This window comes from Urtica dioica, chromosome 9 (genome assembly GCF_054948205.1).
Source record: "Urtica dioica subsp. dioica isolate 48M chromosome 9, U.dioica_male_clone48M_v1_H2, whole genome shotgun sequence".
Taxonomy (NCBI): Eukaryota; Viridiplantae; Streptophyta; class Magnoliopsida; order Rosales; family Urticaceae; genus Urtica; species Urtica dioica.
This window is the reverse complement of record NC_142764.1, coordinates 19,414,731-19,429,378: the sequence shown is the minus strand read 5'-3', so window position 1 is coordinate 19,429,378 and position 14,648 is coordinate 19,414,731. Positions and strand designations below refer to the sequence as shown.

The window sequence follows — 14,648 nt, the reverse complement described above, 5'->3', positions numbered from 1 at the left end:
CGAGATTGAATGGACAAATCTCGCATTTTACCAAGAGGTGAACCACCTGATCGATGTCCCTGGCGCTACACAGGAGGAAACTTGGTAAAAAAATATATGAAAGTTGAAGGGGCATGCCCTCCTAGGGCCGGCTTTCAAATCTCACCCCGCACCGGGTTAGTCATTAAATTTCAAGCCTTGTTTGAAGAACTCCTCAATAAGGTTAGCGAAATCTCGGCATCCATGCCGATTGGTGTCCTCGTCCCACCCTTCACCAAACCAAATAATAGAAAAAATAAAGCCCGCTAGAGAGCAAAAAAAAAAAAATAATAAAATAAAATCCGGTGTCCTTAATCCAATTCCACCACCAATACAGACAACAAGCGCTAGTAATAACCTTATTCAAAGAGGAAATTAGCACTGGTCCTTAATCTTTTGTAGCTTCTTTGGAGTTATTTCCATGCACACCCCAATTGAAGGAAAAGAAAAAAAATCTCCTTTTCCTTCCATAAATTGACGGGAAAAAAAAATTATATAGGGAAATACAAGGGGACTTTGATTGGGCCTTGAGCAAACTGAATCTCAACACAAACACCAAACACCAAACACCCAGCCAGACAAAATAAATAAATAAAGCTGCCCAATGAGCCCATAAATGTACTTCATATTTCTCTACTCTATCATCAAACACGTCCAAACCCAACATCACCAGAAACACTCCTAAAGCCCCAGAGAGAAAGGAAACCCGGTGTCCTTAAGCCAATTCCCTCCGCCGATAAACACACCCGCCGTGTACTGCTGAGCCTCGGTGGCGCTAGTGATGACCTTGAAGCCCTTCCACGTCACCCTCTTGGACGTCCCGGCCCCGGCTCCGGTGTTGGCGTACTCGCGGTAGGTGAGCGTGTCGAGCGCGAAGCTCCCGGCCCACTCGTGCCAGCCCTCGGGGCGGATGACGTCACTGATCCTGGACTTCATGACGACGGTCCTCGAGTACTCCTTCCACGGCCGGCCGAGGAAGGTCGGGAAGCTGGACTGGACGGGCCTGAGGTCCGACGTGGCGCCGATGTCGCAGTCGTGGATGACGATCCCGGTGTTCTGGTTCGGGTCCGTGCGGCCCTGCGCCGTGACCATGTTCTTCTGGCCGGAGTTGGGGCGGCGCGCGTGGATGAAGGAGCGCTGGATCACCGCCGCCGCGTTGCCGAAGATGAAGTCCACTGTTCCGGCGACGATGACGTCGACGAAGAACTGCCGGTTCGAGTGAACGTAGAGCGAGTCTTGGTACGCCAACACGTCGCACTCGTAGAACGCGGACAGGTCCGAACCCACGCGCAGAGCCACGGCTTGGTGCTTCGACGGCCCGGCCGTGTTCTCGAACGTTACGCCACGCGCCAGGAATCCCGCGCCCACCGCGGCTGGATCACACGCGCGCGTTTGCGTTAGTACCAGAGTGGTCTAATTTATGATATTTGAGTATTAATGAATAAATTCAAAATATGACAGTTGGAATATTGGTGCGCTGAGTAGTGAAAAGTGTAAAATTATAAAAATGAAAAAGTGATTGTAGTGCGTTCTGATAATCTTATCTAGTTCTACTAATGCACTGTACAACGTATAATACATTATACATATATGTACGTATATAGTAAGACTTTGAATTAGTTGTATAAAGCATGTCAATGAATGAAATGTATGTTGGTCAAGGTGTAGGGGGTTTTTCGGTTATGGGATAGTCAGTTACAGATATAGAAAAGCTCAAATGAATTAAGTAGAAAAAAAAACTTTAAACGTGTGATATATTGAATATTAATAAACATATAAATGTTAATAATTCCATATACTATATACCTATAAAAAAAATGTAGCATCAATGTAAACTTTGAATTACTTGTAAAGCATCAATGAATGAAAGCTTTAGATACCTATCTAGCTCAGTGGAAATATTAAAATTAAGGTGTCCTGTCAGGAGTTTTCGCTTATGGAATTGTGAGGTACTGGTACACGTAGAAAAGAGATTAAATGAATTAATTAGGAAAACAAAAAACTTTAAATGTGCGATGGCCCAAAGTTGAGGACCATGTGAAAAAACTAAAGTACATCAACTTGTACTGCCCGCCAAAACAATCAAGCTTGCGCACTTTAGATTTCCTTTTCATCAGAATTATATATATATATATATATATATATATATATATATAAATATATATATATATGTGTGTGTATAAGCATATTATAAACGTTGATTTTTCAATATATTATACAGATAAGATAAGTAAGAGTTATTCGAATATTTGGCCAAGCACCAATCAACAGTAATAATATGTGCTTACCATGTCCATTGATATATGTTATTATTTAAGACCCTATTGAGCCAAATAAAATGCAATACATATAGTAACGATAATATTGATCTATCGGTTTTGGATTTCAGAGAATGTTGCAATTTGTCAGATAACACCAAGAGAATCGGAAAGTGACGATACGATAGTTCGCTTGTACAAAATAAAAGGAAAAGGTAAAATGTGATTGGTGAAAGCCGTAGTACATATTAAGTTAGTTATGGATAAATAAAAAAGTAAAGAGAGTACATATTGAGTTATTATATCGATCGTATATCCACGTTTGGAAGCACAGAGTCACGTGAATGGCTCATCAGAGAAAAAGATAACGCATGATATCATTATCATGCAATGTTGGTGGCCATACAAAAGGTCCAGTATGAAAAGGAATATTAGACAGACAGCTATATAATGAAATTATTTGAAACGCTTTTTATAATAATAGTATGCAAATATGGGCCACTGAAAAAAAAGATAAAGAAGCATATATGAAAGCAAAAAAAAAAAAAAAAAACAGAAAAAAAGAAGCCATCTCATCAGAAGCAAAAAGAAAAAAAGCATCGAAGAAGCATCCTATAAGTATCCCACTAGAAATTGGAATATATACGCTGAGAAAATAAATTGAAAAAGTGTCGTCCAAAATTTATGAGACGAAAAGTCAATTTGGCGCTCGATGGCTTGAAGCACAATCTACCTATGTGATATTGACAAACGAACCAGCATATTAAGTGAAAAACTTGTTTTTTTTTTTTTTTTTTTTTTTTATATAATGGCTTTTAAAAAAAGAGAGATCTATGTGTAATTTTGTTTACTAAATTTCAATAATTAAAAGCTAAAATACAACCACTAAATTAACTTGATAATATCTGGGCTATATTAAAATGGAACAGATTGAAAATTCTTTTTGTTTCGGCATTGTTCACGAAGTAGAAAATTTTATTCCGATTGTTCATTAAACTGGAAATTTCAGTACCCTATTGATACTGTTCATTGAAAACAATTTATTTTTATCTTTTTCGAATAACATGATGTATTTCAGATTAAAAATATTATTATTTTTTATTTTGTGAATAATGGCGGAATAAACTGGAAATATTTCATTAAGTAAAAATACTATTTTGTAATGGTCAGAAGCCTATTATTTAGTTAAGAAGTGAAATTCTAGGCTTATTAGAAGTGGGATTTCTATTCCTTACGTTAGCTAGGGTAAATTCTAACTTTTCTTTTTGCCTTTTTCTTTAGATTATTAAATGTTATTCGACGCAAAAAGAAAAGTGAAAATTGACAGATAAAATGGCTTTTCATAAGAACTTCAGCCATGTGCATAGGTCTAACTCTACCGCGTGTTATGAGAGAGCTCCTAATAGTACTCCCATTTTTTAAAATTAAAAAAAAATGTAATCATACGTGTCTATGAAAATACGACCATTACATTAGCTTCCCAAATAAGGTCAATAATTCAGAGTATTGACAACCACCGAAGTATTATTTTGTTGAAAATGTCGTGGCGTTTATTTTCTTTATTTTAAATTTGATGTGTTTTTGGGTATTTGTATAGAAGCGTCAATTATTGAAGTGGATAGGATTGGGGTTTGTGTGTCTTGTCTTTTATTTTTATTTTGGGAAACGTATTGTGTTGTAAACTTGTAATGCGGAATAGCTAGTCAGAGGATTGTTACAGTTTTAGGACCATGAATAAATCTGGCGGAAAAAATTTAGAAGCTAAGAGATAAAGAAGCCGTGCAATTTCAAAACACATGCAATATAACAGCTGGTTTTCAATCAATTTGCATTTACAACTTTGATAAATACAGATCTGTATTTGAAGGAGATGTTTTATAAATATATATGATATATATTTGAAGGAGATGACAGATGAGGGATAAAATTTTAGGACTACCACATATATTAAAAAAAAAAAAAAAATTCTATCGCTACGATAGTATTTTAATAAATGTAACTAATAAATAGATTTTATTTCCACATACTGCACTTTCAAAGCTCATAAATTTTCTCTCTTTTTATTCATTCATTTATTTATTAAACCCATGGGCGGCATCTCATTTATTTTTAAATTGATTCTGGTGGGGATTTAATTAAGTCTACATCAATGAAAAACACTTTATTTTTTTAGAGAGTGTATTATTAGCCAATAATAAGAAACAGATATACAAATATGGAGTTGGAGAAATATAAAAATTTATTATGCTACCACACAAACAAACTCTAAAATCAAATAAATATGGACAATGTTGATTGTGAAATTCGATAACATGGTCCTATTCGTAAGAGGAGAAGTGGTATCAGCGTTTGCCTTTAACAAAACTTGGCCTTTTTTTTTTTAAGAAACGCTTTTAATGTTTGATGTTATGGGGCTGGAACATCATTAAAGACCTATCAATTATATTAAATTTCATGCACATGCTAAGCTGTCGTTTTGCATGTTAGATCTGCTTTTAGGATCGTCTTTATTCCTTAATTAGCACTGATTACGCTGCCCAAAAATCATTTATTCCAATTCCCAGACAAAGCAAAATACCAAAATATATGTTTCTTGATAAAACTACTGGTTACCAAAATCAAATCTAGTGGACTCGGTTATTTAAAAAAAAAAAAAAAATTGTGTTGTATATGCCTCAATTATTTAATGAGATTTTTTTAGCTTGTTCGGTAAAATGCGTCTAATTTTAATGCGGTACACAACAAAACGGGACGAAAACAACTAAACTAAAAATTTATACGTGTATGGAATGAATGACCTAAAAAATTCTAGACCTCGAAAATTCTACAACCATAAATGCAATTATTTATGTAAACCAGCAAACCGCGCATCTTTTTCAACAATCTTTTCAATAAAAAAAAAATATCATTTAAAAGATGTCATAATTATTTTAGTAATAAACTAAGCACATACAAAATATTATAAAGTAAGAATAAATTAGTTTTTATCTAGAATTATAGTAAATAATAATTGTGTTGGAGTTGGAGTTGGAGTGGACAACACATCTTAGTAAAACTTTAAATGCGGTAAGACTTTTTAGATTAAATTCGGTTACAAAAACTAAATAATTTTAAAAATATGTCTAAAATAATGGTAGCAGTTATTAGAGTGTGGTCCATTTTCTTGGGCTTTAAATTTCATCTACATCCAATAGTTAATATAAGCAATTAAAAAAAAAAAAAAAAAAAAAAAAAAAATTTGTACTGACCTACGGTGGCGGAGTGGAAGGTGGTGCTTCCATCAACGACGTTTCGACTTCCGGTGATGATTGTGGTTCTCCTTCCGTCGCCGTAGAACATAATGTTCTTCTTCTTCTTTGACACGTCGACGTTCTCTTTGTAAACCCCGGCCTTGATCCGAATCACGTACCTCGTCTTGCTGTTATCCGGCGCCGCCGCCACCGCCGCCGAGACCGTCGTGAAATCTCCGCTGCCGTCCTTGGCCACCACGACGTTCCCCGCCGGAGCCCCCGACGACTGCATCAGCTTTCTGTCGCCGGCCGACATCCACTCCGGCCACCCCTCGCTGTCCACGTCGAACAACAGCCGCCGGTTCCCGCCGGAATTTTCCATCGCCGCCGCGGCCATGTCGGTGTCGGTCATGTTTCCGATCATGGCCAGGACGTTGCTGCACATCTGCTCCACGTGGATTTGGCCTGGCCGAGTAAAATCGAATTTTAACTAAATGTCTCCATTTTTAAAAGTTACATTGTTTAAAAATAAGTGTGACACGGTGATTATAACTTTAGACAATTTACATAAATAATACTCGGCACATTTTAGTTATTTGATAAAATTTTGACTATTTTACAAATATATTAATTTCATTAGCTAAAACATCTATTTCCATAATAATAAGAATTAAATTTTTTATCGGATTAAAAGTCGGTAACCTAAGTCAATGATTGTTAACCGGTTAAATTAACCGAGCCTTTATGAACTAAATTAGCTTCTCATGTTACCTTTGATTAATTTCGACTGGTTAAAAAAAAAAAAAAAAAAAAAAGAGTAAAAAATTAACTACTGAACCTTCCGTTACTAAAAAAAAAGACATAGTAACTTTTACCTTGGATGAGGACGAGGCGGACTTTCTGATCAGCGTGGTCGTGGGAGAAGCCATCAAGGCAGGTCTCCTGGTTTGTCATGGCGGCGCTGAGCAGCGTTTTCAGATCGTCGGCGTGGCGTTTCAGCGATTTCCCGTTCGGATAGTCCTCCAGATCCTCCACCACCTCGTGGAGCTCGTCCAGAGTCTCGTCGATCATCTCCAGGCAGTCGTGGAGCGCCGATTTCTCTCTCTTAGTCAGCCCTTTCGCCGTCTCGCTCAGCTTCTTCACCGCGAAGTAGTTGTGCTCCACCGCCGTTATCGTCAGGTTCACCGACAGCTCGATCACGTCCTTCTGCGACGACACCTTCTTCTTCGCCGTTCTCTTCGACTCCGCCACGGCGGAGTAGCACAGCTCCGGGAAGCGCGTCGAGCTGCACGCCGATTTCACCACCGCGTGTGACTCCGCGTCGAGCGTTACGCCGGCGGGTTTCCGAGAAGTCGCGCCGACGGCAATGCCGACCACGGCGGCGACGACGAGCACGGCGGCGAAGAGTGAGAGGAGCGCGATTTTTCTGTTTTTCTTTGTTTTGGCGGCGTCGGGGTTCATGTTGTCGTAGTTGTCGGAGTTTGAGAAAACTCCGGCGAAGAGGGCTTTGACGCCGGGCATTTTTTTGAATTTGACAGCGAGAGAAAGAGAGTGTATGTGTTGGTAATTAGTGTCTGTGTACCACGGGATAGTGTCTGGGCTTAGTTGTGGACGAGGAGATATGGAAGAGTTTGCGTATATTTATATATAAACCATATCGGAATTATCACGTCAAATTTTGAAATTATGATGATGTAATAATGTCAGTGATCGTTTTCCAAGTGGGGGTATATAGATGGAAATTTACCCCACAAAAATTCAAGTATTTGCTACATAAAAAAATTTGGAAACTACATGTATTTTAACCTAGGATTTAAATACCGTTACCGTTACCGTTCCGAGTTTCAGAATTTACCGGTAACTGCTGGTATCGTAAAAGAATATCGGGGAAAACAAGAAAAAAAAACTCGATACCGTTGACTTACTGTTACCGTTAACGAATACCGTCAAATACCGTATTTATCGAGAGAAATTCAGAAAAGAAATATACAAAAAAACATACAAAGTATGTAAGACAAAATTCATAAAATTAAAAATAGTGTACAATGTTTCAATACATTATCAAATTACAAACACAACAAAAACTAAGTTCAATAGTACAAACCAAAATGATAAAGTTCAACACAATCCACCAAATACCATAGTTCAAATTCAACATAAAAGAAATAAAAAAGACTATTCTGGATAGCGATCGTATGCAGCGGTCATACAATAATCATATCAACTCATGTAATGAGCATGTGCACGAAAGTATATGTCCAAGTGATAATCGTATGTGCACGAAAGTATCTGTCCAAGTGATAGTCGTACTCATATTGATTTGCAGCAACAGACATGGAGTGGAGGGGATAACCTAGAAATGTTCGCACCATTGTCGGGAGCTAGAGTTGGTGGTGGATAGTAGTTCTGGTTGTAACTGGAAGACCCGTCATCATATGAGGACTCCGTGCCTTGAGGACCAATTGATACCGATCCGAAGTTGTAGGACAAGTCATCAACATCATTGCTAGACGTAAATGACATGGCATCATTCATACATCTACGCCCGTATCATGAATCACATTTACTAAATTAAATTAGACTATAACAGTCATGAATCATATTCACAAACTATAACATATTCCCGGATCTAAAGTTCTAAACTAACATATTCCCGGATCTAAATGAAAATTGAAAATAATTCATAAGAAATTCGAAATAAAGCAATAATGGTTTTAAATATATGATTTTAACCATAATCATCACAAACTAACAATAAATTCAAAGATTAATTCGGATTAATAAAAAAAAATTAGAAAATATGAACACAAAGTCTAACATATTCCCGGATGAAAAATGAAATTGAAAACAAATCATAAAAAATTCGGAATAAATCAATAACCAAGTTCTACATAACCATAATCATCACGAACTAATTAAAAAAATAACAAAAGAATTCTGATTAATAAAAACAAATAGAAAACATGAACACAAACTCAAAATCAACACTAGATTCATGTTCACAACTAACAATTTATACTTAATCTTCTAGAATTATCAAGAAATTAAAAAAAAAACCTGAAAATCATCAAAATACAAATACACGTCGGGAAGCTCACCAATACCAGTGCCTTCCGATGGTATCCGGAGAAGTTTGGCCTTCGGAGCGTCGGTAAGTTGACGGGAAGCTCGGAATGTGGCGGAATTCCAAAAGATTTGCACTGGATCGCGACGGTTTCATCGGAATCACCGGAAATCTCCGGTTTTGATCATTCCGGTGCTGGATTCTTAAAAAAAAAGGAACCGGACTGGTTCACGTCCAATTTCCCCGGAATTTAAATCCTTGTTTTTAACCTAATACTTTTTCAGCAGGTCACCATACCGTAGCCCAAGATAAATCACTGCATTAATACTATTTTACGAACCTATATATATATATATATATATATATATTTAAAAGCAACGACCACTCGTAAACAAGTCGTTGTTGCACATTTTTTTTAAAAGATAACCTTTGCTGCATGTTGTTGAGATATAAAGAATACTCTCAGTGCAAAAAAAGAGATAATAAGAGTATTTTTCTAAAAATACATATTACTCTATAAATTTGTAAGTATGTTCCATCTTTTTTACCATAAGTTTTCATTTTCTTTTTCATTGATCGGAAAATCTTTAACCAAGCTTGATATTATTTTCATATTTTAATATTTTATATTAATGTGATTGACATTTTGAGCAATAACTTTTTTATTTTTATTTTTTATAATTCCTTAATTATTATGTCCTTGGTTTACAATTAAATATAAATGCTAACGCTATAACAATGACGTGAGATGGTATATTTATTTAGAAAGAAATGTTGCTTTAGTTCTTCATTTTCGTTCTTTTTACCGTTTACTTCCACTATGATTTATCTCTTTTGAATTAAACCTTTCCTTTTCCTTTTCCTTTTCCTTTTCCTTTAAACCTTTTTGGCCAAGCGACATTATTGCCCAAGAGAAACCACGTTCTTTTTTTGGCGCGTTTTGGTCCACCACAGTATATTTTATTTTATCAAGAACTACCAAGTGCCCTCCAGAGTTTTGGTATTTTGTAATATATAATAACGGACACTCTAGTTATATAACCATATAATAATATTAAAAGTTCTAAACGTTAATAATTATAAATAACCATAAGATTCTAGTGACATAAATAAAATGATAAAATGTTCAAACAATATCATATCACTATAATAATTATTTACATAAAATTTGCAAAAAAAATTAGTTATTTAACAAATTTTCAAATTTCGATGATTTAGTTACTTAATTAATTATATAATTATTCTGAAAAGAATAGGAAAAGAGTACATATTGGCCAACAATTTGTCAGATGTTTTAAAATGGTTGAACAATTATAAATAGTTGAACAATTTACTCCCTAGTGATTTCCAATTATACTATATCCCATGTTTATGTTTACATTTTAATATATAATTTATCTCTAATTATTATTAAGAAAAAAGGCAGTGTAGCAAAATAACTAAAATGAAACTATGAAATTTGTTTTTAGCATAAATTTGACAATTTTTAGGGATATAGCCAAATGGGTTATGTGGCAATAATTAAGGTCTGATTTGCCTTTATTTATTAACAAATTCGTCACTTCCTCTCTCCTATTTTTTTCTAATAATTTTTTTTGCATCAAAACTTCAAAAATTCGTATCATTCTCATACGAACTCGAGAGTGATTCCAAATCCTACGGATTCATGACGCCAAGATCTTCAAAAATAGATCCATTGTGTTTGATGAAAAAACATGTTTAATATCATAGATGTAGAAAAATCACGTTATTACTTTAAATATGGAAATAATTGAAATTTATCAAAAAAATAAATGGAAACGTAAATATGATGCATTAAACATAATTTTTCATCAAACACGATGATCTCTTTTTGAAGATCTCGACGCCACGAATTTGTAGGATCTGAAATCACTCAATTTCGAGTTCGTATGAGAAAGATACGAATTTTTGAAGTTTTGATGTAAAAAAATTATTTGAAAAAAATAAGAGAGAGAAAGTGACGAATTTATTAGTAAATAAAGACAAATAAGACCTTGATTATTGCCACATAAGTCATTTTACTATATCCCTAAAAATTGTCAAATATAGATTAAATCCAAAATCATATGTTTAAAGTGGCTTAATTAGTTACAAATCTCTTAGAAAAACACTCGCAATCGAGACCACACAATTTTACGTCTTTGACTCTCTAGATATCCACTCTATTATACATGTCATCTCATCCTAACCTGTGTGTGTGTGTGTGTGTGTGTGTGTGTGTGTGTGTGTGTGTAGGGTCACGACTCACTAATTTTTGAAAAAAAAAATTAATTCATTTATTGCTTATATGGATGCGGTGCATGTGGGTATAGTCTAAATTATAAGACCTGAGATCATATTGTGTACTTCTGTTTTTACGATTAGCCTTCTTATTTACCCTTTAGCCGCCCATGTGTCTAATTGTACTTTCATGAGGACAGATATTTTGTTTTTACTGTGAAAGAAGATTGGAGGGATCTACTGAGGTTAATGGTAAATTCTTATAATGATTTATCTTAAAGGTGTGGGGTTCCATCTAAAATCAAGCTTGACAATTAGAGGAGTAACCCACAAACCTTATAAAGAGCTCATGATCGTAATACCCAGTCGATGTGGGACTATCCTTGATAATTTGTGTAATTTGTTTTCTTTATTGTTTATGAAACAGGTTTCTTCCGCAGAGTGGCTTGCTTGGATATCAGCGTAATTTCTCTTCATGTGTAATTTCTCATTAATTTTCTATTTTGTGAGTTACATGGTTTATATCAATCCTTGTAACTGAGCTTTGATAGCCAGTCGAAAAATTGACCACTCGGAAAGATAAATATATCAGTACACGTGTCTACATATAATATGACAAAGATAAATATATTTACTCGTAAATTAGTTATTGTACCATATCATTCCCCCTTAATTTAAGGGTCTCTAGGTTTTTTACTCCGAGCTTTGATCGCCAGTCGAAAAATTGACCACTCGGAATAACTTTTGTGAGAACATCTGTTATTTGAGCTGTTGCTGGTACATGCTTGACATCAACTTCCTTCTTGGCGGCGACCTTCGCACGCACAAAGAACAAGTCCAGTTCACTGTGTTTCGATCTAGCGTGGAGAACAGATTTAGCAGATAAAAGAACTGTGTCTAGATTATCACACCAAACTATGCTCTAGTGAATGGCAGTTTGAGTGTTATTGATTCTGAATGTTATCAGACATCAATCTACTAACCATATGATGCTAATAAAGTAACTTATTATCTTATTTAGTAATCATCATATTCTAGTGGACAATATTCCTAACAATTCTGTCTCTTGTTCGGTTCAAAGCGAGTCAATTCTTCAATCATCACATTTTTTGCTCTACATACTCCTCAATATGCACTTGACGCTATGATTTCTTTCGATACCAAGCTTACACAAAGGGAAAATCTCTTACGATTTTTTGTGAATCATATAATATGAAACGTCACATCGTTCTTCAAAACAGTACGAGCCATTGGAATCGTATCCATTGTGTATGAGACTTCAAATTTTAAGTCGAACGTGAATCTGTCTACATCGATCGTCTCATACATCTTATCCAATAACTCAGTGTAAGTTATGTCTTTCGAAACATCAACAACAAGTGCAATTGCATTACTGAACACTCATAGGTGTCCTTTTTTTCCCCACATGCCGTTAAACAAGATAAAACTGCAAAATACCAAAAAAATCAGTAAAATTAGAAAAGCATAATAAATTGTCAGAAGTAGTCGAAAGTCATCGGAAAGGGTCGGAATTCATCAAAATGGTCGAAAACAATAGGAGTTCATCGGAACTCTGCCTAATTCATCAGAACTCATCGAATTCCATCCGAAAGCATCAGATTTCATCCGAAACTATCAAAAAATTTCATAAATGTCTTCATATTTCAACATGATTTTGATCGAAAATTTTAGTTAAATTTCATTTTAAACTATCGGATTTCATCGGAAATAATGTAAAATTCGATAACTTTTTACCTAGATCTACAACTTATTTGATTTTTCTCAAAATATATCACTAAATCTATTTGATTTTACTCATTTTTGACCGAATTCCACCAAATGGAGAGATGAAATGACCAGAGAATGAGAGATTTGAGTAGAAAATAAGAGAAATATGGGTTAATGAGCCGAACGGGTATTTTTGTTCGAAAATGGGTCAAAAATCTAATTTTAGATATTTTCAAACTAGTGAGTCTAGTTTTGATATTTCTTCACTTTTGAAGTCTACAAAATGAAATGTCTCTCAATCGGTAAAAATAACTTGTGACCGGACGGGTGGGAAGTGTAGTACAGCTAAGCAGACATTAGTACTAAGTTCAATTGCATGTATAAATATACTTGATCAATCTTATAAATTGTTGTTTCAAATCAGTATGGGCTTATATGGTTGCAGCAAACACGGAAATGCAGACAGATTGCAATTAAAGCTTACAAGGATATAATTACGCTAATAAAATATATACTTATTCAAATCATAGCCTATAAGTATACTGATATGCACAGATTGCAATCCAAAGCTCATCAATGATATTAGTCTAAAAAAAAAAGTTCATCATTGATGTTGTCAATCTAACAAAGTAAATTTATTCAAAGCATAGCACCTAATATTGAATAACTCCGACCCACATAATATATATATATATATATATATATATATATATATATATATATAGATGTATATGTATTGTATATATATGTATATATATATATCATTGTTATGTGTGATCGTTTGTTATAGTACATTACCAGGACGAAGTCATGAATTTAAGTTAGGAGGGGTTAATATGCCGAAAAAAATTGAAGGGGTTGATTTGTAAATTTTTAAGGTAAAAAAAATATATAAAAAAAAATTCAAAAACGGACAAAAAAATGCAAAAAAAAGAAAAGAAAAAAGGGGCTAGCTTCGTGCCTGTACATTACTACATTCTGGTTTTGAAATAATGAGCAGTAGGGTAAATATTTAAGGGAAATGATTTTTGATACGACTCACGATTACCCCCAACAAAAGTAATAAACACTAAAAAATGTTTAAAATTGTTCCACTTGTCACACATTGTGTGGGAGTAGAAACGAAACGAGGGGGTGAGTACAATTTGTGATATCAAATCAATAAGGCTGTATTGATTTACATGTCGCTCAAATAATGTTTAAATATTGCTTAATGTAGTTTTTTTTTTTTTTTTTTTTTTTTTTTAAATTCAGTCAGTATATTGAATTTTTATAGTAAACCTTGAGTGACTCAAGTTGAGTCATATGCGTCTTTATAAAGGCCAAATTTGAGTTCAAATTTTGGAATTCATGGTGAGCAGTTCAGTTAAAAAAAATGTTATCGCACGGAAATGTTTTTTTTTTTTAAATAGTCAACATCTCGTTTATATTACAAAATAATCATAAATCGTTATCAATAGTAAAAACACTATTCATTGATTAATTATTTAAAAAAACAAATGAAAACCACAAAATACTAAAAATAGCCATGATCTGTCTCTTTGAATTCTTAGTTACTAAAAGAAAACCCAAAGATATGAGGAAAAAAACTCAGAAACAACTTGATATTCTAGATAATTTATTTTTCTGTACCCAACGATTAAATTAAGAACACAAACATTTAGCTCAATGTTTATAGTTGTTTATAATTGTTAACACAAACAAACAATCAAATATGAAATCCATGACACATTTGTTTATAAAGATTATATTAATGAATGAAACCATAGAGAATACAAATTAAGAACACAAACATATATATAAACGTCTTTATAGTGGTAAATACTTGTTAATTTATAGTCATGTGGCCGATGGTCAAACGACAATGGCACCCTTGCTTGCTATGTTTGACTCGTTGATGACTAAAACTCATCCCGTTTGAGAATTAGGCGGCCAACGCCATCGTCTCCGATGTAGCCGTCGAATCTGATAAATTTTTTTGAAGTCAATGATGACCATATTTTGAACTCGGATGATTGCATGAACAAGCAAATGGATAGGTAACATAGATACTCAAATGAGGTATCAAAGATAATGCATAGAGATAAGCGAGATACCAGAGTCAGATAA

General features: G+C 34.4%; 1 protein-coding gene across 1 annotated transcript; it reads right to left on the bottom strand.

The window, feature by feature from the left end:
* Window positions 1-310: 310 nt before the first annotated feature.
* Window positions 311-7,141, bottom strand: PME2 (pectin methylesterase 2). Its single transcript, XM_089626971.1, has 3 exons — window positions 6,382-7,141; window positions 5,525-5,971; window positions 311-1,391 (listed from the first exon to the last, which is right to left on the bottom strand). The coding sequence occupies exons 1-3, from the start codon at window positions 7,025-7,027 to the stop codon at window positions 700-702; spliced, it is 1,785 nt and encodes a 594-aa protein (XP_089483097.1). The 5' UTR covers window positions 7,028-7,141; the 3' UTR covers window positions 311-699.
* Between the last annotated feature and the right edge of the window lie 7,507 nt (window positions 7,142-14,648).